General features: G+C 67.0%; 1 protein-coding gene across 5 annotated transcripts in view; it reads right to left on the bottom strand.

Moving 5' to 3' along the window:
• TP73 (tumor protein p73) overlaps nucleotides 1-22,845 on the bottom strand; it is a 39,542-nt gene that overhangs the window by 4,913 nt on the left and 11,784 nt on the right. For 2 of the 5 annotated variants that reach the window (XM_090268481.1, XM_090268484.1), the window contains exons 4-7: nucleotides 11,106-11,348; nucleotides 2,134-2,320; nucleotides 1,798-1,913; nucleotides 192-301 (exon numbers count right to left, since the gene is read on the bottom strand). In XM_090268481.1, coding sequence (XP_090124607.1) covers nucleotides 192-301; nucleotides 1,798-1,913; nucleotides 2,134-2,320; nucleotides 11,106-11,348 — 656 coding nt within the window. Of the gene's footprint in view, nucleotides 1-191; nucleotides 302-1,797; nucleotides 1,914-2,133; nucleotides 2,321-2,441; nucleotides 2,542-11,105; nucleotides 11,349-14,160; nucleotides 14,424-22,845 lie in introns of those variants that run through there. The other 3 variants (XM_090268482.1, XM_090268483.1, XM_090268485.1) reach the window with 3 other exon arrangements.

Here is a 22,845-nt window from a genome sequence, read left to right as displayed (position 1 = left end):
CCTCCTGCTCCCGCCCACCGCGGGCTGTGATGGGCTGAGCGGTCGGGACCAGGGCCGCTGCTCTGGGCACCAGGCCCCGCCCTCTATCCGCACACCGGCAGGCCCCGCCCCACTCCCCAGGCTGCCCCACTCCGTGCCGCTGGCAGCGGGGGCCCCGAGTCCCCACGCCCACCCACGTGCCGCAGACTCACTCCCGGGTCTCCAGGGTGATGATGATGAGGATGGGCCGGCGGTTCATGCCGCCCACGCAGCTGCTGTTGCACATGAAGTTGTACAGGATGGTGGTGAACTCCGTCCCCACCTGCGCAGGGGCGTGGGTCGGGGGCTGTGGGAACCGCGGCGGGCCCCAGCCCACTAAGGCGGGGGCTCCTGACCTTCGAAGCACCTGTCCCTTACATCCGGTCCTGCTTCTGGGTAGGCCTGGGGGGTGGGGCCACACTCTGCGGTCCTTTGTCATTGACACACCCACTATCCATCCACCCACCCATCCATCCACCCATCATCCACCCATCATCCATCCATCCATCCATCCTTCCATCCACCCATCATCCACCCATCATCCATCCATCCATTCATTATCTAACCATCTACCCAACCAGCTATCTGCTCACCCACTTACCCACCCATATATTCATCTGTCCATCCATCTGTGTATCCGTCCACCCACCCACCCATGCACCTGTCCACACTGAATGTTGAGCCGTGTGCTGGCTCGGGGTGCGGAGCGAGCTCAGACCTGGCCTGCGCTCCCGGGAGGCACGGAGTGCTGTGGTCTGGCTGCCTGGGCCATCTCCCCCAACCCAGGTTGGAGGGCAAATCCTGGAGGCCGGGTGTGAGTGGGCACAGGCGTGTGTGCACGGGGGGGGCTCTCCTGGGCAGAAGGGTGCCCTGCACTGCTCTGGCAGAGGGAGGGACCAGAGCGGTCCAAGTGGACCCCCAGCCCCAGCACAGCCCCCCCGCTTCCCAGGGAGTGTGTAGAGGACTTCTGACCATGTGGGACTGCAGAATGGGCGATTGTCGTGGACTCCCCAAGTCAGGATTTAGACAGTCACGAGCCTCGGAAAACCCAGCCTTGCACAGAGCGGCCAGCAGGGGGCGGGAGGGCCCCGCTCTCTTGGCTGTCCCCGCGGGTGAGGGCGTGAAGCGGGGAGAGGGCAGGCGGGCCCACCCCACCCTGGGCTCGGGCCCACGAGATCAGGCTGCTCTTAGGCCGGGGAGACCTTGGGGAGCCAGGCCCAGCTCGGGGGCGTCTAGGGGGTGGTTTCAGAACGAGGCAGAGGAGAGGCAAGGGCTCACGGGGGCCCTCCTGTCCTGGCCCCATGACACCATCACGCCTTGGCCCCTCCCCTGCTTCTCTCCACCCCAGCTTTTCAGCCAGCTGGGCCCCCACGTCTCCCAGACCTGTGCTGCCTCAGGTCCAGGTCTGACCTCCAGGGTTTCTCCACCCCGCCCACCTCTTGCAGCCCCCCATTCCGTCAGTCACCCCTCGCCCCCAGGCTCTACGCATGCATCCCCTGATCGTCGGCCTCTCCCCCCCCTCACCTCCCGCTGCACCCCACAAACTCCAGGCCTCCACCCCTCCCCTCTTGAATCTCATGAGCGGGAGCAGACAGGCGGGGAGAGAGGACAGATGAGCGCTGAGCTCAGAGGTCGTCAGCCCCCTCCCACCGCAGATGGGGGGCCTGTGCCCAGACAGGGGGCAAGGGCGAGGCGGGGCGGGACCTTGAGGGTGAGGGAGGATTTAACCGGGGACTGGACAGGTGACACGGGGGTCTCTGCCCCCCAGGCCAGGCCTACCTGTGGGGGCTCGTAGGGCACCATGACGCTCTGCCTGCCGGTGACGGGGTCGTCCACGTACTGCGAGAGGCTGTTGCCCTCCACGCGGATGAGGTGGCTGGCCGGGGCCGACTGTCCTGCCGGGAGGGACAGCGCCTCAGAGCCGCGCTGAGCCGGGGCCTGGCAGGGGCCTCGAGACTGCAGGCTGTCCCACCCCCCTCCTCGAGGCTGGACGGAGGCTCTGCTGGGACACCTGCACTTGAGGCCCTGACCACGCTGGGGGGAGACGGGGGGATGCTGAGCCCACCGCCAGCCCCTCCCACGGCCCCTGCTGGCGCCCAGGCTGGGGAGCCTCACCCTCGTTGAAGTCCCGCCCAAGCTCGTGGTTGGGACAGCGCTTCACGACCTCCGTCACGTGCTCCGCCTTCTTGTAGACCGGCATCGCGCGGATGGCAGTGCCCGGGGGCGGCGGGGCGGACACCTTGATCTGGATGGGGCACGTCTTGGCGATCTGGCAGTACAGCTTCTTCAGCAGCGGGGAGTACTGGACGGGAGGGAGCGGGGATGAGGCGCAGGCCCAGCTCCGCAGCCTCGCGAGGCCCCGGCTGCCCATGCGGCCCGAGGGCCCTCCCCCAAGCCGCCCGTGGGCCTGCCCCTCGAGGCACCTCTCCGTCGGGGGCAGCCGCTGGCTGGTTTGCGCGCAGTGACAGCCACCATCGGGGTGCCCGCCGCAGCCAGGCCTGGACGCTTTCTGTGTGGGTCTCACAGTGGAGACGGAGGTACCATTACGTCCCTCTTTTGGGCAAGGACACAAAAGGCCGGGGAAATAAGGAGTCACTGTTGGAGGGCGGGGGCCGGGAAGGGGCTGGGAGCCAGGCCCGCCCAGGTCTGGCTTCCCCCCTCGCTGTGCACCTCAGCCCGCACCCCCACTCCTCCCAACCGCAGAGACTTGCAGGGTGGAGTCTCGGTAAAAAAAGCCCAGAGTCAGGCTTCTGTGGCCTCAGCACTGAGGAGGAAACAGGTCACTCTTAGAGAAACCAGGGGTCTTGCCCACTTGAGCGTTGAGAGGGAGGCCCGGAGCACAGAGGCCGAAGGGCCATGGGCTGTGGCTTGGAAGCTGGGGGTCTGACACCCTGACCCCGAGACATCAGGCTCCCACTGGCCTCCAGAGCTGCTTCTCTGGCCATCGGGAGACACAATGGACCCGCAGGGCCTCAGCCTCTACACGTCCAAGTGCGGGGAAAGCAAGGGCTGGGGAGACACGGGGAGACACGGGGAGACAGAGCCAACCTTGAGCTGGGAGCACGGGGTCCCGAGGCCTGCACTGTCCTCGGGCCCGAGCAGCGTGAGTTGTCTCTCCCCGCCGGAAATACCGCCCTGTCTCTGGGGTGGTGTCCAATGGGGATTAGGGACAAGTGGGCTGGGGTCTCCCCATCCTTGGGAAACTGGGACCCTGCTGAGGACGAGCCCCATCGCACCCAAACATGCCCCATCCATTGGATGCCCTTGGGACTTGCCCCTGGGAAGGTGTCCGGTGAGTGAGGTCCCCTCCGCGGGGAAAGGGACAGGCAGAGGACCCTGGCTGAGAGTGAGGGGCAGGAGCCTAGTGGGTCCCCAGGGCACGTGGGCCTGCAGTCCCCTCTCGCCGACTACCCACAGGTTCCCATCGGTCCTGTCGCCGTGTGGGGGAGTGGATCTGAGATGGGGTCACTAAGCCCATCAAGGCAGGTCCCGGGTGAGCTGGGGTGGGCGGGCTGGGAGGGACAGGCGTCCTGGCCGGCCACCTTCCGGGGCAGCCCAACAGCTCGCAGGGCGGCCCAGAGCAGGAGGCCGCCTCCCTCATCTGCCAGTTCCTACAGGGATGGAGCAGGGGCCCGGTGCAGCAGAGTCCCTTCTCTCAGCTCCCCGATGGACCCCGGGGTCTGAACAGTGGGGGCAGCACCGCGAAGCCCCTCTTGCCCGCCGGGTGCCTCCTCAGAAGCCTGGGACCCACTTTCCCAGAAACAGCAGACAGACACACGGGAGGAGGGCGAGGATGGGACTCAGGGCAGCTCCCAGCTGAGCCCAGGTGGGGGGGGGACCCCAGCGGTGCTTGTGGGGTCTGGACTCCCCGCCCGAGGTCCTGGGAACACGCAGGACATGCAGCGCAGGTGGCCCAGGGGAGTGGGGCACGCTCTGGTGGCCCCATGCGGGGAGGAGCTGCGGGGAGCTGTCCGTGGTCCTGCACGGCCGACAGGAGTCTGAGCGCAGAAAGCGTGGGGCTGCGAGGAGGACAGGCCGCTGGGTGACTGCTGGTCAGCACCCCTCCCTCTGCATCCTGGGTGAGGCCACCGCCAGCCTCGGGCCTGGCTCGCTCCCCGCAGGGGGTCCCCAGGCCGGTGCTGCCCCGGCCGCCTGCTCCAAACCCGGAGTAGGGGCAGGGAGTGAGCTGTAGGAGCCAGGAGAGGCAGGTCTGCACCGCACCCACACGCCAGGGGCCCCCCTCCCAGAGCTCCTGGGCCTTGGGCTGGGTGCTGAAGAAGCCAGCCAGGAAGGACTCCCGGGTCCTCGCCTGTTCTGGAGAAAAGGTCACGTGGAGCCACCCCCTCCCCCTCCCTCCATCCTGCCTCTCCTTCCCCGGAACCGCTAGATGGATGTGTTTCAACAGATTCTGAGCCGATAAAATCTTATTTATCTTCGGCTGTTGACACAGAGCCGTCTCGACTTGCCTGCCCCGCCGCACACCGGGGTATGCCCACCCTGCCCTCGCCCGCCCCCTTCCCTCCCCCGACCCTCCTGGTTCACGATGGGCCCGGCCTGGCTGGGAGCCCCGGGTCTGGTGGGGCTGGCGGGGGCTGTGGGCGAGAGGGTGGCGGGAGGCGCGGTGGCTGTTAATTTCCCCGCGCCCACTCACTGCTCAGCAGCTGGGTGCGTGGTGCAGGCAGGTTTGGGCAGGAGGAGAGAGGAGAGGTGATAATAACGTGTCTGTCATTTTCTAGGGACGTGTAGCATCTTGCAAACCGCAAATACCGTTAACCAGCTTGGGCGAATCTGTCACAACAGCTTCTGGAAGACGGGGCTGCGGTGGGGGCGCTTATTTTTAAATGATTTTTTTGAGAGCCAACTTTCATCTGCTTTTTGTGTGTGTGTGCGTGTGCATGCGTGTTCAGAGCCACGTTGCTCTCCTCTCTTTCGGGTCAAGGCCCCTTGGAGGACCTCCCAGAGGCCACGGACCCTCTCGTCCCAGGCAGCCCCACGGCTGCCTTACGGGACCCCTGGCTACAGACTCCATGAGCTCACAGAGCCACCCACGACCCCCGGAGCCCAGAAGCCAGCCCCTCACACGGTTCCCCCAGGGAAGGGACCCTCTCCACCTTCCCAGTCAGGAGGGGTCTCGAGGTGACATACACCATGAGCCGCTCAATCTAGCCCCTCCTGGGGGCTCCCGCTCTGCACTGCCCATGCTCAGTGCCCCACATCATGCGCCCCCACCGTGAGGAGCTTCTGGGGACATGGGTGGGTTCTGTCAGGTGTCAGGGAGGCCAGGACAGGATCACAGCCTGGGGAGGAGGTGGGGGCGCCAGCAACAACCCCCCACAGCCTGCTTCACAGCACGCACGAGAGGGCCACAGGCAGCACCCCACACCGGCCACAGGCCCGAAGGCTGGGGGCTGCAGCGACCCCCTGGATGCCTGTCGAGACGGTGCCTGGCCCAACAACGGACGTGCAGGACCCGAGAGGCCACCATGACTCCTCGGGAGCACCTAACTAGGGCAGAGGATGGGTGTACCTGCTGACACCCCCACACAGGCTGAGGGTTGGGGGGTCCCCTGACCAGAGCCCAGAGGAGAATGAACACAAAGCAGAAACAGAGGCTGAGTGACTGTGACCACTGTCCAGGGGAGTCCCCAGAGGCGATGGACAAGGAGCTGCCCACTGGGGAGAGGCAGGCCTGAGGCTGGTGGGGGACACCCTTAGGAGCCAGGCAGCCCACCCCAAGAGTCCCTCCAGCCAGGCCCGAAACAGGTAAGAGCCACAGGGACCCCCACGGCCTGCAGCTCCTGGCCTTGGCCTGCTCATGCCCCGGGGCTGCAGCCAACAGAGGACACCTGCTGGGGTTTCGTCCTGGCCTCAGATCTGGGGGGGGAAGCAGGTGTGCACCCAGCTGCCCCAGGGAGAGCTCACGGGCCCCAAGTCCACGGAGCCGGCAAAGGCCTAGGACACCGTGGGTGAGGCCGAAGCCCACTCCAGAAGCCTCGGCGGTGGGGCACAGCCTGGCCCGGGAGAGCGGGCAGGGCCCGGGCTGGGGCGGGAAGCCGGAGGCCCTGTGGGTCAGCGGGGTCTGGGCCTCCAGCCACGCCTCTGTAACCCAGGCCCGTCACCCGGCTTTCCCGGGGCCCCGAGGGGGGTGGAGGGGAGAGCAGGATGTGTTCTGGGTCCTTGGGGACAGCGCTGGGTTTGCAGGAAGCCCCAGAACTCCTGCCAGCAGCCACCCTGCCACTCCAAGGGCAGAAATGGTGGCGCGTCCCTGAGCCTCAGCCAGGTGCTCGTGCGGGTCACTCGGCCCACGCGCGGCTTTTTGGACCTTGCCAGCCGGAGACCCACAGGCTCTCCTGGAGACGGCAGGCGTCGTGGGGAAAGGGCTCTGGTGAGAACCCAGCAGGCTGGACTGCGGGCCAGGCTGCGGAGCTGCCCCGCACGGGGCTGGCGGCCAGCCAGGCTCTGCGCTCCGCAGCCCTCACTGCACCTCACCCGTGTCCTCTGAGCTGGCCCGGCCTTGTCTGCCATGGTGAAAGCAGGGGCCAGCCCATCTGGGCAGGGGGCCGGGGTCCGTGGGACCCTCTGCTCGAAGGACAGCCCCGGGAGCCTCTGGCTGCGGCACTCTGCCCGGGACGCGGCCGCTGGTCCAGCGCAGGCGGCCACTGCAGTGCCAGGGATGGCGCTGGACTGGCAAATGGCATCTGGGGGAGACGAGGGAGGGAGGCCGGCCACGGTGCCAGCGGCGGCAGATGCGCAGGGGGTCTCTCTGGAAGGCTGTCGTGTTGGCTCCCAAGGGGACACCTGGGCAGGGGCCTCTCCTGCTTCTGACCTTCCTGCCACGGAGGCTGCAGGTAAGTCCCCAGTTCAGGACCCGGTTACAGACCCCACCACTGCCGACGGGTGACCTTGTGCAAGGACTTGACCTCTATGAACCTCGGTTTCCTCCTCCATAAAGGGAGGCGAACTCACCTGCCTACAGCTCCCGCCCGGGGTGCTTAGGGCGTGGTCTGCGCTGGGGGGGCCCGGGGAGGGCCTCTGCAGTGCTGACGTCAGCGCTACTGATCACATATCCAGGCTCCGCGGGCCGGCTCCACTTCAGAAACAAGAGCCAGCGAATAGGTGGCGCCCCGCCCACAGCCCCAAGCCTGTGGAATCGACTCCTGCCTCCCAGGGCCTGTCTCTTGTGTCCCCCACAAGAACTGGGGGTGCAATGTGGGGCCTCCCACCTGGGACTGAGGTGTGGTCCTCCCGGCCCCACTCAGGGCTCCAAGGCCAAGTTCTGTGACTTCCAGGCCCAGGGGCTCCCCCAGCTGTTGGAGAGGGTGGAGAGAGAAGGGGTGACCCCAAGCTCAGGCCACAAGGAACCTCAGGGCCCAGATCCCAGCCGGGGCCCGCCCGCAGGAAGCTCGTCCCGCCCCCAGAGCTTCGCACAATGCAAGCGATTTCGGCAGTTTCTCCAGGACTGTTCACGTCCCCCAGTAACGCACGTTTCGTCTCCACAATGAGCCCCAGGAGGACGCTGCCCTAACGGCTCCTGGTGCCAGTGAGCGGCATCTGTTCCACCGATGCGCTCCTTAAACTTTCAGGGTCACACAACTGACACCATGGTCATGTTGGGACACCTCCACGGGCCTCCTGCCCACGAGCCTCCGAGCGGCTGGAAAGTTCTCTCCTGGATCCATCAGGGTTGACTCAGCCACCTTCCACCCAGGAATCCCGCGCGGCCGCTCTGTCCTGCCACCCTCCACGCACGCGCACACGTGTGTACACATGCGGGGCCTGGGGACAGCTGGAGGTCACTCAGGGACTATGTCCAGGCTGGGCCATCGTACTGGGCACAGCCTTGCCATGTGCCCATGGCTGACTGCCCTTACAGAGCCACTCGGGCCCCCAGAGGTGCCCCAAGGCTGGGCTAGGACTCCAACCGCACCAAGCCGTCCTGCCTGACCTCGGACACCTGTCCCCAAACCTCCCAAACAGCAAGCTCAGCCCTGGGAGCAGGGGGAGGCTGAGCTGGGCTGGACAGCATCCAGATGCCCGTCAAGGGTGCTGCTCCTTCTCTGCTCCTCGGACCCCTATCACCAGTTGTCCCCATCACTGCCAACCATGGGGGGTCCCAGGGAGAGTGTGGAACAGGGACAGAGACACCTGGCTCCACCGTCCATGGGTCTAGGAAACACCAGTGCCCAAGGGCTTCACCTGAAACCACAGTCTTCCACGGGTCTGTCCCCCCTAAGCCCAGGTGAGCCCCAAAACAGGCCAGCCACAGCCAGGACAGCTCACCGCAGGGTGCACCACGCCCTCCCCACTGTGCAGCCACCTCGACGCCAACTCCGAGCTGGCCCTCGCCCTGGTCAGTGTCCCCTTGAGCCGGAGCACAGGCCCCTTCTCAGCTGCTGTGGCCTGAGACCCGCCTCCTTCTGCCTCTGGGGGCGGCGTCAGAATGCTGGGCAGCGACCTGCAGAGGCCTGCACGGGTGTGCGCGCGCGTGCGTGTAGGTGTATGTGTCTGCATGGGTGCACTCGTGTGTGCACATGCGTGTCGGCGTGTGTGCATGGGTGTACTGTGGGCGGTGCGTGTTTGCATGTGTGCACAGATGTGTGCATGCTGTGCACCTCTGTGTGCGTGCATGTGTACGTGTGTGCATGCACTGGGTGGTGGTGCCAGTGTATGCATATGCATGAGCCCCTGTGTGTCTCTGTGTGGTGTGTGGTGCATGCACATATGCACACATGCACATGCCTGTGGATCGAGGGCACCAGATCTTGGGCGCCCAGAAACACAGGCGTGAGGCGTGCGGTCTGAGGGAGCTGCTCAGGGCAGATGCACCACCCAGCGGGGGCAGCCCCCAGGGACCCGGGCCGGGCGGAGGCCAAAGACCCCATTAACAGCTGCGGTCCCCTGGGGACCGGGGCGGGTGTTTTTCCTGAGCGGGAAGAGGAGTGAAGGCAGCAGTCGATTTGGAATTGTACTTGAGAAAAATATGAATTACCTATCAGTTACCAGCCGGCTGGCATGGCGCGGAGGCCCGGGCAGCAAGTCTGGGCAGCGTCCGCGCAGCCAGGCCCCCAAAGCTGTGAGCAGGCGGCGGCCTGGCACTGCCGTCCTGCACGCGGGTCTGCCCACCCCTCCTGGGGGGTCTACTCCCTGGCAGCCAAGGTGCCAAAACTCTCATTATCGATGTTTGTCCCCCCCCCCCTTGCACAGATGAGGGCTGGGGGGGCTCCGTGGCCCCAGGGGTGCAGCCTCCTCCGCAGCTCAGCTGCTGCGGCTCAGAGCCTCTCAGGGCCCCGGTGGGGGGATGGCGGTGGTCCCTGCTCAGGGTCGGGCCAGGGTGATGCCTGGAGGCAGCACCCATGGGCACAGGTGAGCCTCCCTGCCCCTGGCATGGCTGGCTGGGCTGCCCCCATTCTGGGCAGACCCCCCTGTGAGGACACTTACGGCCATGAGAACGGTGACCAAGCCGTGGTCCCCGCCAGCCCCAGGGCAGAGGGCCCCAGATGGCAGAGCAGCCTGCGGAGAGGAGCTCCTGATGCTCCGGGGTGCAGCTCGGACCACCCAAGGCCCTCTGAGCTGTCCAGACACTGCAGAGACCCCACCAGCACCCCCAAGCAGAGGCCAGGAAGGGGGCCGGGACCCTCCCCGGTGACAGAACTCAGTGCGGGAGGGGCCACGACCCTTCCCCTCACAGGGGAGCGAGAAAGGCTTAGGGAACAACTCTGAATGTGGAATCGGAGCGGTAGTGAGCCTGCTGTTGCCAGAGGTGTGCAACTGCGGGGGTGCCGCAGGGCCTCCTGATCTGGCTACCCATCACCCAGCCAGACCTCAGAGCTGGGGTGTGAGGACCGGGACCCCGCAGGCAATAGGGAACCGAGCCAACCCTCTGGCAGGCCCAGGAGGACCAGGCTTCCTAGGGAGGTCCCCATCACCAGCCCCCTGGGCAAGGGAAGAGACAAAGGCTGCTCTGGTGTGACTGCATGATGCCCCCCCACACTGGGTGCTGCACAGCCCCATCTCCTTTAAGCCCTTCTGCCACTCCCGTAAGGAGACAGGGAAGGTGGGACACTGACAGGGGCCGCAGGGGTCCCTGCCCCCTGCAGCCCTAACTGAGCCAGCGGCCAGCACCTGGGGGAGGCTACAGCCCAAGCGGGGACCAGAAACAGCCACAGGGAGGCCACGGTCTGGTGCCCAGTCCCTGGATGGGCCCCCCGCAGAGCCTGACCCAGGGCACCTGTGGCCCCACCCCCTCCACCATCTCCCCACCTCCCGGGAACGTGGGGAAAGCCTCACCCCCAGGCAGCAGGGCAGTGGGTTCTTAGAATGGCAGAGCATCGGGGCCACCCTCTCACTGCTCCCGTGGGGGCGGGACACAATCATCCCACGTGGAGTGTTCTGTTCAGGGTCCCCTTTCCAAGTGGGGGTAAGCATGGGCTGCTTCCTGGAGGAGGTGGCGCTGCCCCATGGGACCGCCGGTGTCCACAGTATGGGAGCCAGGGCAGGGTGCTATCCGAGTCGGCACGAGCCCCACGGGGCCAGATCCCGACCCCACAGCGCTGCGGTCCTCCCTGACTTCCCTGCCTCACCCTGTGCGTGAGATGACACCCCAGAGATCACGCGTGAGGGCAAAGCCCACACCCACCAGCCTCCAGATGCTCCTTGCCGGCCTCCGCTGACCTGGCCTCAGAGGGCTCCCAGGGGGCTGAGCCACATGCCCCCCACCCGGCCCAGGTAGGATTCACACCAGAGCCCCCACGCGCGTGCGGAAGTGCTGACCCCATGACGTTGGTGCGGGCGGTGAGCCTCTGCCCCGCGGACCTCGCTGGGGAGCCCAGTCCATCCCCTCTGGGGCCCTGCGGGAGGCGGGCCAGCTCCAGCCACATGTCCGAGGGTGGGCACGCCCAGGCCGCCCAACCCCAAGACACGCCCCTGCCTGACGCTCCTCCTGGCGGGCGGCACGGGTCAGGTGGAGCCCTGCGTGGACAGCCGGACGGCCGGGTGCACCCGGCCTCCCTCCAGCCCAGGACGCCGCTCCCCACGGCCCTGCACCCTGCAGAGGGGCCCGTGGGAACGGCGGGCGGGCCCCCACTCACCGTCCAAGTGGCCGATTTGGCGGTGCTGGACTGCTGGAAGGTGACATCGAAGTGGTGGGGGCCGGGGTAGTCGGCGTTGGAGGGGATGACCGGCGCGGGTGACATGGCCTCGAAGGTGGAGCTGGGCTGCGCGTAGGGCGAGTGGGTGAGCGCGCTGGCGGGGTGCTCCGGGGTGTAGGGGCTGGCTGGGGCCGCCCGGCTGCTCACCTGGTCCATGGTGCCGCTCAGCAGATGGAGCTGGGCCTGGCGGGAAGTGGGAGGAGGGAGGGGCGCCAGGCCCACCGTCAGAGGGGAGCGTGGAGCCAGGCCCGGCCCCGGCCTGTGCTGTCAGGCAGGTGTCCTGTTACAGGAGCCTTAAAGGGCCAGCCACTCCGTCATCCCAAATACTTCCTCAGCACCCCCCCCCCGACAGGTCACTACTTGTGTGGGGATGAACTGACATATTCACCTCGCCCTCCCTCCATCAGCCTCCCGGGGCCAGGGTGCCCGGGGCTCCCAGAGCGCACCGGGGGGCACCCTCCTGGCTCCGGCTGGACTGTCCGGGGGCAGCACCTGCCCAGCATCCTCCCCTCCGGCCCCTCCGTGACAGCTCAGGTGGGGGAGCCACGGGGTGGGGGGCAGAAGGCACCCCAACCATGCGGGGCAGATGCACCCGGCTCTGGGGGACCAGACCTGGCTCCTAGGTCCAGCCACACAGGGGGTGGGGCCGGGCTGGGGGCTGACGCTCAGGGGCATCTGTCAGGTGGGCTGCCTCCTTCTGTGGCCGTTTCTCCGGCCGCGAGGTCCTTGGTGGTCTAACCACACCCTCTGCCCGGCCCGACACTGGTGCCAGCTCCTGCCCCAGGCCACACACCGAAGGAACAGGAGCTGCACCAGGCGGGTGTGTCCCCGGGGTCACCCTCTGTGGGGTCCAGGGACTGGGGACACGTCAGCTCCCATAGCTCCTTGTCTGTGCCTGCACGGCCCCCAGGCCTGGGTGGGCACTGCCCATGTCTCTGTCTTAAAAATGAGGCCCCTGGGGCACACGATGGCAGTGACTTTCCCGGGGCGATGTGGTGGCCCTGGTCGACAGCACGGGAGGCCAGCCAGCCGTCCATGGGGCAGCGGGCCGGAACCATGGGGGCCCATGGAGACGGCGAAGTGGGGGGCGATTGTCAGGCAGGCAGAGGGTCTGGGGTCCCTGCGGCAGGAGCAGCGGCAGACTGGGTGGCACCTGCCCCCCTCTGCAGGGCGGGTGGCACTCTCCCCTCCAAGTGCAGAACCCAGGGGAGCCTTCCCCAGTCTCTTCCCGCCAGGCTCAGCCCTCTGCACCCCAGTCCTTGTCTCCATCCAAGGGGGGCTGCGCTCCGTACCCCGAGCCCCGTGCAGCCCAGCACACCCGGGGGCACACATCCCGTGCGTCCCTGCCAAGGGTCCACCAGGCAGCCCCCACACGCACTGCTGGCCGGGGAGGGAGACCGGCAGGAAGGGAATTGCTCCATCAGAGTCTTCCCAGCCTGAAGGAAACTCGGGGGATGACCAAGGGGGAGGGACGTGACAGGTGACAGGTGACAGCCTCTCCCCAAGGCCACCACCTCATCCTCCTGGAGGCCAGGCAGGTGTTGCCCCCTGAGGACCCAGCTCCCCGGAGGGCCAGCTGCCCCCCGGCATTGATCTTGGCCTGGTGTCATACACCCGGGGACCCATCTAGCAATGGGATGGGGGACCTCGGTCTGGCGGCCCCCACAGCCCTCCCAGCTTCCCGTGCCTTCACCTGTCAAACAGGGAGGCCCCACACCCGCCAACAGGCAGACGGATGGACAAACTATGACGGCGTGTCCGTGGGGCCTTCCGCCTTCACCATGGAAACGAAACGAACAGCTGCATGTGCTGAACCTGAGGGCACGAGGAGCCCGTCACGCCCTGTGAAGTCCCCGCGTCCAGGGCGGGCAGGTCCCCGCAGACGGACGCACAGTGCTGGTGGCCACAGGCTGGGCGGGGCTGGGGCTGGTGGCTGAGGGGGTGCAGGGTTTCCTTTAGGGGTGCTGAGCTGCCGGGATGGGCACCCAGGTCCGTGAATGAACTAAAAGCCACTGAGCTGTGCACCTGAAATAGGTGCAGGACATGAACTGGAACTCAGTGACGCTGTGCCACACAGCGTGGAGGGACGGTCCTGCCTCTCCTGACCCGGCCACTGCGACAGGGACCATGCGCCCCTCCCGGAGAGGCAGGCTGGGACCCCCCCCCCCGCACCCCAGCACCCACCAGGCTCTCGGGTTCGTCCAAGTGGGCGGAGCCAGCATCCATCCGACCCTCGACCCTCAGTCCTGGGAGACTGCACACGGAGGGAGCTGTCCTGTCCTCGCCCATCTCCTGCCTCCCTCCTCCCTCCCTCCCCGTCCGCTTGCAGTTTCTCATGAGAAACGCGCTACACCTCATCCCCCGTGGAGTCTCTCCTCCAGGTGACAGCTGAGACCCTGCTTGGCGGGCCCTGGGTGGCCCGAGAGCTGCAGGTAGCCTTCCTATATCCCAACCTCAGACGTGTCCCTGGCTGGGGACACCCCAGCAGGGACTCCAGGTCTGCGCCCCTGCCCCCGCCGTTCTGTTCAGAATAAACCAGGAGGCAGCCCCACGACAACACTGTTCAGATTTTAACTTGTCCACATTCTTTACGATCTGAGTCGGCTGCCAGGGAATTAGTCACCAAACCTGGGGCTGATAGGATCGCTGCGCCCAGCGGCCCGAAGCAGGCAGGCCTGGCGCGGTGGGCAGAGCCGCTCTGCGCACACACTGGAGCCCACTGCCCTCGGTCCCCTCCGTGCACTCCCCTGTAGGCCCTCCTCCCGGTGGCTCTCCGCCGTGGCCTTCCGCGTGGCAGACCCAGTGGCATCCTGTGGTTCTGGTGCCTGGGAGGGAGCCAGGTGACAGCACCCTGAGAGTACCATCCGGGTGGACCATGCTGCCTCTGTGGGCCCTGCTCCCCGGGGGACGCCTCTGCCCGCACCCCCGAGGGGGCACAGAGTTCTGTCCTGTTTGCTCCCGGTGGCTGAGGCTCTGAGCACAGCAGGGAACCCACCTATTAGGAAGCGTGTCGGCCCCGCGTGGCTCCTGAAAGGCCCTTCTTCCCCAGTCCACAGGGAGCTTCCTGCACGTTCTTCCTAGCGGCTGGGGGGCCTTGCCGGGCCAGCCCTGATGGGGACCAAGGACTGAAGCCGGGGGCCGGGACCCCAGGTGCAGGCCCAGCGCGGTGGCACGAGAGCCTGGGTGAGACGGGGGCGCCCTGCAGCATCAGAGGCCCCAGGAGCCCGGGCGATGCCCACTTGGCAGGAGGCAGGAACCCAGGCAAAACCAGGACTTTTCTGGTTTGTTTTGTTTTCAATAAGAATTCCCAAGAGAGTGGGCTAATCGGGACACGCCCGGCCGGCAGCACCCACATGTGCCTGCTTGCGCGTGCAGGGCTCCTGGGCCGGCCCCAGGAGGGCCGTGAGCGCCCGGGGACCGGGCAGAGGGTCTGCACCAGGCCCGCCTCCGAGGCCAGACGCCTGGGAGGGGCCAGGCCAGGCAGGTCCCCGCTGTGTCCCCAGAGCAGCACGGTGCCCAGACCTCCTGCCTCAGGACCAGGCGGCCCCTCCAAGCCGCCCCACCCATCGGCTCCACAGACCTGCGTCCCAGTCCCCTGTGCCACCCAGGAGCATCACACCGGGTGGGGGCAAAGGGGGTCAGACCTGCCCTCTGCGTGGGCAGCCTGAGCACGGGGTCTGAAGGGCACCCGGGCCTGTGCCGGGGTCAGAGCTTCTCAACCAAATCCCAGGGTGGCCCGCATCTGTCCATAGCAGCCAAGGGCACTCACTGCCCTCTCCCCAGAGCGGCATGCACACATGCTCACACGCGGGCAGGGCACACGTAGGATGTGGCCACGTGCACACGTGCACTCACACGCGGGGCAGGACACACACAGGATGGGGCCATGCGCACACATGTGCTCACACATGGGGCAGGACACACACAGGGTAGAGGCATGTGTACACGTGTGCTCACACTTGGGAAGGACACACACAGGATGGGGCTGTGTGTACATGTGTGCTCACACATGGGCAGGACACACAGGATGGGGCTACATGCACACATGTACTCACACGTGGGGCGGGACACACACAGGATGGGGCATGTGCATGCATGTGCTCACAGATGGGTCAGGACACACACAGGATGGAACCACATGCACACATGCTCACACATGGGGCAGGGCACACGTAGGATGTGGCCACGTGCACACGTGCACTCACGCGGGGCAGGACACACACAGGATGGAGCCATGCGCACACATGTGCTCACACATGGGGCAGGGCACATGCAGGACCGAGCCACGTGCACATGTATGCTCACATGTGGGGCAGGACACAGACAGGATGGGGCTGGAGAGAGGAGGCTGCTGGATGGGAGGGTGCACAGGCACCAGCCCCTGCAGGGATGTCTGGGAGCCCCCATCTCTAGGAAGCGGGGGATCTGGCCTCTGGCAAGGATGCCGTCCCAGGGAAATGAGGAAGCTGCCCTAAGAGCAGCGGGGGTGGGGGTAGACCCAAGGGTGCCACCCTGGGGAACCCATCCGAGCTCCCATCCCACCCCAACTTGATGAGGGTGGCAGGTGAGGAAACTGAGGCTGGGCCGGCCACGCAGAGGGGCAGGTTGGAGACCCAGACCCCCAGTCACTCCCTCTGAGGACGGCTGCTCTGCACCAAGCACAGGGATGGGGAGAGCGGGAGACCCCCGAGCCCCAGGGCGGTCACTTCCTTCCTGTCTCGTTGCAGTTAGCACCCTACTGGATGCTCAGAAACTTGGGGTTGAAGAAACAGACCCCAAAAGTCATGAGGACCCACCACGCCCACTCCCGCTCTGGGCACCCCAGGGGCAGGCCACCTCCCTGTGAGGACCAGGCGCCTCCCTGCACCCTCTGCTGCCCCGTCCTAGCCACCAGCGGGCTCTCGGGGACACGGCCTCCCTGCGCCCCAGGCCGGTCCTTCCACGGTGAGCTGCGTGCTGGAAGTCTGCCTTTACTGCGAGGCTGTTTCACATGTGTAACTCCTCCCCAGGGATTTGGGTGGAGAAGTAATTATTTCACATCTGCGCCCCGGCTCCCTCCCGCTCCCCGCTTCCCTGCACCCACCGTCGCCGCCAGCAACTCCCGAATGGCAGACAGTGGACGTGCAGACGGGCTCTGACCACGCCGCCGGTGACAAAGCGCGTGTCTATTCGGGTGCCCCCCACGGCGCCCTCACAGCAGAATCTATTTCTAGTGGGCCCCAGCAGGTCAAGCTGCTGGCAAAAGGCAAGGTCCTTCTGGGGTCCAACCTCCCAGGGGACCCGCTCAGGGACAAGCCCCAGGCCCTTCGGTGCGGAACAGTGTGTGACGGTCACAGAAACACCTGCCCATGAAGTTTAACACAACTCTGGTTATGTCCCCAGAGGCTCGGCTTTTCAGGTTGACTCGCCCGGGAGGGTACTTTTGGGGAGAGAGCAGGAGCAGCGGGGACCCCAGGGCTCAGGCCCTGGAGTGGTCCTGCCCCAAGGAGCAAACGTTCAGAGACAGAAGTCCTGCACCTTTGGGCCATGATCACGGCCCCCAGGGAGCCCCCAGTCCTCGCCTCCCGTGGGCACTACCGGTCCACAGGGCCCTGGCTCGTGCTGGTGCTTCCTCACCTCCTCCTAGAAGCCCCCAGGCTCCCTCCACCCATCCCCGAGTTCCTGGGCTTCCGCTCCCGCCACTCTGGGGGGAGCAGTGACTGTTGTCACACAAGCCTCTGTGGGCCCACGCCCGCGCCTGGGGCTTCTGTGAGGGTCCAGTGAGTCCGCTCAGGGGCGGAGAGCATCACGAGCTCGCACGTGCAGAGCCCGTCTGCCATGGCTGGTGCTGGCTCCCACTCCCCTCCCCACCCCCGGTGGGTGCAAGCCCAGCGGCCACAGCCCCGGGGCTGCGTCATCGGCCAGAGGCGGGTGGAAGAGGCCGCTGCCACATACACACCCCACCAAGGCCCGGCCAGCTCTGAGCGGGTGTCCAGCAGCTTCCCCTCCACGAGAACCTTGACCTCTGCTGGCACCTGGGTGTGCGGGGCCCCCCACCCCTCGGCAAGGTTACTTGAGTTCCGCAGAGAATGTTCTAGTGGGTCTCGCTCGGTGGCCTCCCCTGCACACCCAAAGGACAAAGGACGGGAAGGGCCTCAGTACGGAACAGACGAGGGAAACCAACCCTAACAAGCAGCCAGGAGCCTGTCCTGTGGCCACGCAGGCAGCGGGCAAGCACGTGGCCGGGGACCCAGGACAGACACGGGATTCCAGAACCGCATCCTGGGGGCGGGTGGGGGGAGGGACGCCTGCACGGGTGAGGAGTGAACGCGGTTTCACAGCCCCGACTCCAGGCCCCGCGGATCTCTGGTGTCAGAGGCACGAGGCTCTGCGACCAGCAGGTGAGGGCCCGGGGCTCCTGCCAGGCTCCTCTTGCTTTGGGGCCTCCGCCGGGCTCAGAGGGCTACACAGGGAACCCCCAGGACCCCGCGCTCCCCCAAAGAGCCACAAAGCGGACTGAGGGCCTTCAAAGCCAGTGCAAAGACAACCAAGAGGCCCCCAGGCAACGCCCAGCAAAACCCGCCCTGACCCCCCCAGTGACCCACCACCCGGCGGTCGCAGGCTCCCCCAACCCCTCCTAACCCCGCCGGGTCCTGGCGCCAGGCCCCGCGGGCCACCTGCCCCGTCCCCTGCTCCACCAGCTTGCAGCACCCAAGGGTGTCCAGTGCTGCTTGGGGACCTTGGGGACCTTGCCATCACACCCCCATTGCAGCCCTGAGGGACAACAGTCTGAATGGACAGTCCTCCCAGCTCCCGCCGAAGGTCAGAGGTCAGCCCCTCTGCACCCCGCATTTGAGCTGCCCCTTGGGGCCCAGCTAAGGCCTCTCCTGGCTCTGCTCCCACCAACCTCGCCATTGCTGCCCCCGCGCTTCCCGGCCCCTCCTCACTCCCTGCGCCGGGCTCTACCCCCAGCCTCCATCCAGGCCCTGATCGGGTGGGGGAGCCTCCTCCGCGGCCTGGCCCCTCGGGGCCGGGCCAAGGGCTGGAGGTGAGCCTGCGCCATAAACCACAGGCCGGGAGATGGGGTCCGGGCCCCCGCCGCGCCGTGGCCTGGCCGTGTGGTCCCTCCCACTCTCTGTGGAGACCACAGTGAAGAGCGACGGCCGTGGCCCCCTTGGGGGATCAGTGTGGCTCCGAAGGGGAGGGGGCTGAGGACAGTGGCCTCGGGTGGCATGGCCCCTGGAAGCCTGGATGCCTCCTGCTAGGTGCTCTGGCGGGGGCTCCTGTGGGGAGGCCCCAGCCCAGCGCTCCGCACCCCAAGTGTTCCCCATCACCCCGCTCCCCGTGCCGGGGCAGGAGCTCTGAGTGGGGCAGACACATGTCTGTCTCATCACCCTGTTGGCTACGTGCACCTGGGGCGCGTACCAGGGGTCTGATCCGAGGGGCTTGCCCGAGCCTCCCGGCGAGGGTCAGCCAGGGCCTCCCCGGGTGTTGCTCTGACCCCCCAGCCCCCCACGCCCCCAGCAGAACACCAAGACCAGACTTTTCAAAACAGAGAGAGAAACTTCAAACCCCCTGATCCTCTCCCGCAGGCCTGTCTGGGCTTGGGTTCGACCCCACCCAGAGGTGAGTGACGGGCGTGCAGCCGGCCCGGCGCGGAGATAACCCATCCCACTCGGAGCAGGACCTCCGTCCCGCCGGTATTTCCCCAGCATCTCCGAGTCTGTGATTAAACGGATGGAAATGCCGACAAGCTTCGACCTGCGCCGGGGGAAGGCACCCTCTCCTCCGGAAGGTATGCGCACACACGCTCCCGTCTCACCCGGGGCTGCGGCGGGCCTTGCCCAACCCCGTGCCAGGGCCACGTGGAACTTTCCACACCTCGCCCCGGAGAGCCGTGCCCCGGCCGCCCCCGGCGTGCGTCTGCAGGACGCCAAGGCTGAACCACAGCCGCTCTGCCCGCCTGCACCTGCAGGCGGCGCCGCGGAGACGGCGAGGACCCAGAGCACCCAGGGTCCTGGTGGAGGCTCCGGGTGCCCGTGAGCGGGCGTGGCCCACGGGAGGCACAGATGTGATTTCACCACCAGGCAATGGGCCCCGGCCAGGCCCTGCCCCTCAGGGTGCAGAGGAAGGAAGGTAGGCGCCCTGGGACGCGCCACGGAGAGGGGCCCAGCTCCCGCGCAGTCAGCCACCTGCCGCCCCAGAGCCGACCCCGGGCCCGCCCGACGTCCTCCGTCCGTCCATCCCTCTGTCCCTCAGTCTGTCCATCCTGCACACGTGAATCAGGACACCGAGGGGCCCGGCGGTCTGGGTGGTGCCTCTCACTGGGGGACAGAACGAGTGAGCAGCTGGGTGGTGGCAAGCGGGTGGGGGGCATGAGGAGGGAGAGGTGGGGGTCATGGGCGGCCCCTGCCGACGGCCCTGTGCCGAGGGGGCAAGGGAGTGGGACCCGAGGAGCAGCTCAGAGCTGGGGGTGGCCGGCAGGCAGAGGCCGCGAGGGCAGTGGCTGGAGAGGTGGCCCTGCCCCCAGTGAGCGCTGAGTCCCTGCTTTGCTCATTTCCCCCCCGATTCAGGGCTCTGGGGTGGACAGACAGGCCCCCCAGCCCCTCCCACCTGGCCGGACACACAGACGCAGCGGCGCCCACCCTCTGAGGCAGGAGGCCAGCAAGCGTGCGGGCAGGGGCAGGGACTTCAGATCAAGTGGGAGACAAAGGCAGTGGGTGCCCAGGGCAGGGCAGGGCGCCCAGGGCAGTGGGCTCTCAAGGTGACATCAGAGACCCACCTGAGGTGAGGGGTACTGCCGTGGGTACCGAATGGGCCCCGGGAAGATTCCAGGCTGGAGGGCCTGTGGCTGGAGAGAGGGCTGAGGGGAAGGGTCAAGTGCGGGCACTGGCAGAGGGTCACCCTCCCTGCTGGGACAGGCCAGGGTGCCGAGCGGGTGGCGTGGCTCATGCAAGGACTCCTCAGGCTGGCGGCGGTGCCGAGGGCAGCCGTGGGGGACTTGCGAGTCATGCGGGGGCCACGTGGGGGCCTGCACCCACTGAGGCTACACTGACAGGCTCCTAATGAACTGGAGGTCGGGTGCTCAGGAACCAGGTGTCAAGAACAGCACCAGAGTTCGGCCCAGAGAAGAAAGAACGAAAAGGGGGGCGACCTTCCGTCCCTCCGAATCGGCTCTGGTTCTCTCTCCCAAAACAGTCAAGCCCTCTCCGGCCCCCCAAGAGCCTCATGTCCCCATGGCTGTGCCTCGCTCCTCAGCCCGCAGCCCCCCTGATGCCTCCAGCTCAGCTTTGTCCCATCCTGGCACGGACTCCTGCAGGGTCCCAAGAGGCCCCATCCCTTTGCTGTCCTCGCCTTGCCACGCCCCCCCCCCCAGCGGCGACCTCCTGGTCAGCCCCGCCTGCCCCTCTCGGGGCTCCTTTGTGGGGTCTCTTCCTCTGCTTGCTGCCCTTCTCTCTGGTCTCTCCCTCCGGGCAGCCCCCTCCCAGCCCTGGCAGTAAGCGCCCCCCATGCTGGGACTCCGGCTGGTGACCTCGGCCAGCCCTCCTGCCAGGCAGACACCTGCTGCCCACGTCCAGCTCCTGCCCCGCCCTGCAAGGCTCCGGACGAGAAGCCTCCACGTTCCCCTGATTCCTCTCCGCCCGCCACCTGAATGTGGTCTCCAAGCTCCCTGCTTCCTTCGGCCGCAGCACCCCCCCACCCCCACCCCAGGCCCTGAGGTCTGTGTCGCCCTGCAGGGCAGCAGCTGCAGACGCACCCTCCCTTCTCCTCCTCGTCCTCCCTCCTTCGTGGGCTGTTCTTTGTACCCCTGGCGCGGCTGATCCTGGATGCTTACTTTTACTCCCAAACCCCCCCTGCAGCTTCTCATCTGAGTAACTGTCGACTCCCTTTGCCTGGTCACTTAGGTCGAAACCTCGGTCACCCTGACCCTCGCCAGCCCCTCTAGAGGCGTCGGCTCTCACCCCCGCGCCCCCACCTGGTCCCAGGTGCCGCAGCGTCCCTCCTGCGCTCCCGGCCTCCGCCCTGCCCCCCTGTGGTCAGCTCTCAGCACTGCAGCAGAGGGTCCTGCTAGGGCCGAGCGGGGCTGTCCCTGCTGCCCCTGGATGATGCCCTGGATGCAGGAGGCACTTGGTAAATGTTCCCTGGCTTTCCCACCTGAGGCGCCGCTGCCGGGGCTGTGCACCTGTCAGACCCATCTGTGGGCGCAGAGGGTGACCCGCTCCACCCTGCACAGGGAGCAAAGTGCGGTGCCCTCCCCGCCTGCCCCTCCCACTGCCCCAGCCAAGGGGACGAGGGGATGAGGCGAGGAGGGACCGGGAACCCCGCGGGGCTGCAGCAGAACCTTGCAGCTCCCTGCCTCCTTCCTGCCCGCTGGCCCTGCGGACTCTCGGTGACAAGGGTGATGGAGAAATGTCTCAAGTCCAGCCTCTTTCTTTACTTGGGGCTTAAGGTGTTTGGGGCCAGATACCGCTTCCTCCCTGGGGCAGATGTTCACTAGGGAAGGGTCACACCCCATCTGGGACAGAAACAGGAAAGGGGGCACCTGCTCCGATCAGGCCAGCCTGGCGCAGCCCCCCGCCCCGCCCCCACCTGGGCTCCACCGATACTTGCAGGGGGAATGAATGATCAGGGAACCCCAATCTACAGGGAAGACTCATGATGCTCCGGGGCCATTGCTGGTCCCCAAACATGGGCGGCGGCGGCAGGGTGGACTCCAGCAGCTCTCTGCGGCCCGCGGCTCCTGCAGGAGGCGATGCTCCAAGACCCAGAGCCCAGGTCCCTGCCTCCCACCCCCGCCCAGGAGGCACCGCCTGGCTTGCACCGTGACGACCACTTCACTGGGGGGAAAGGTTACACCAGAGTCCGTGCCCCCACGGCCTCGGAACCTGCGGCCCCCACTCTACCCACCTCCCTGGTGGGGAAACCGGCCCCAGTGGAGCAGCCGGTCCCTGCCCTCCACCTGCTCAATTAGCAGCCGGTGCCTGCCTGGCCCCAGGGACCTGGCAAGTCTGGAAATGAGCTCAAGCCACATTGGGCCCCAGCGGCCCCAGGCAAGCCGCAGTCCCTTCCTCTCCCTCCGTGACGCCAGCTTGCTGCAGGGCCGTGGCCTGGAGCTTGGACCCCCACCTCGCCAGCCCTCGGCCAGCGAGGGCTCTGCTGCCTGGGCGGTTAGGGGAGCAGATTCCCCGGGGAGGATGCTCTGGGCCGGGGGACAGGCGTGGCAGCCTCCAGCCCACGCCCTGGGAAGACGATGACCTCCAGGGCTTCAGAGGACGGTGAGCAACAGGCAACTGGGGACGCTGGGCAGGGCGGCTCCCAGACCTTCAGCCTGGGACAGAGCGGCCGCCCCGAGCTGCGGAGGGTGGGGAACCCCCTGCACCAGGAGGCAGCTGCCCAGCCCTGACCAGACCCCTCCTCCCTGGAGGCTGGTCCTGCCCCGCCCGTGTGCGTTGGTCCCCAGGGTGGGCAGGTATCTGCCTCCATGCCGAGGGCCTGCCCAGCCCCTCAGCACCTCCCACCAGCCTCTGCTCACCCTGGAGAGTGGCACCCACCTAGCAGCAGGTGCCGGGCAGAGCACAGAAAGAGAACACCCCTCTGAGCCCCCTACCTTGGCGGAAACCCCATGACCCCCCGAGAAGGATGGAGACGGGGTCTCCGCACAGATCTGTGGGCGCACGCGGCACACCTACCGTGACCAGCT

The sequence above is a fragment of the Furipterus horrens genome, unplaced genomic scaffold, assembly GCF_987537825.1.
Source record: "Furipterus horrens unplaced genomic scaffold, mFurHor1.1.pri manual_scaffold_3, whole genome shotgun sequence".
Lineage (NCBI taxonomy): Eukaryota > Metazoa > Chordata > Mammalia > Chiroptera > Furipteridae > Furipterus > Furipterus horrens.
The sequence above is the reverse complement of the archived record's forward strand: the minus strand, read 5'-3'. Positions and strand labels throughout refer to the sequence as shown.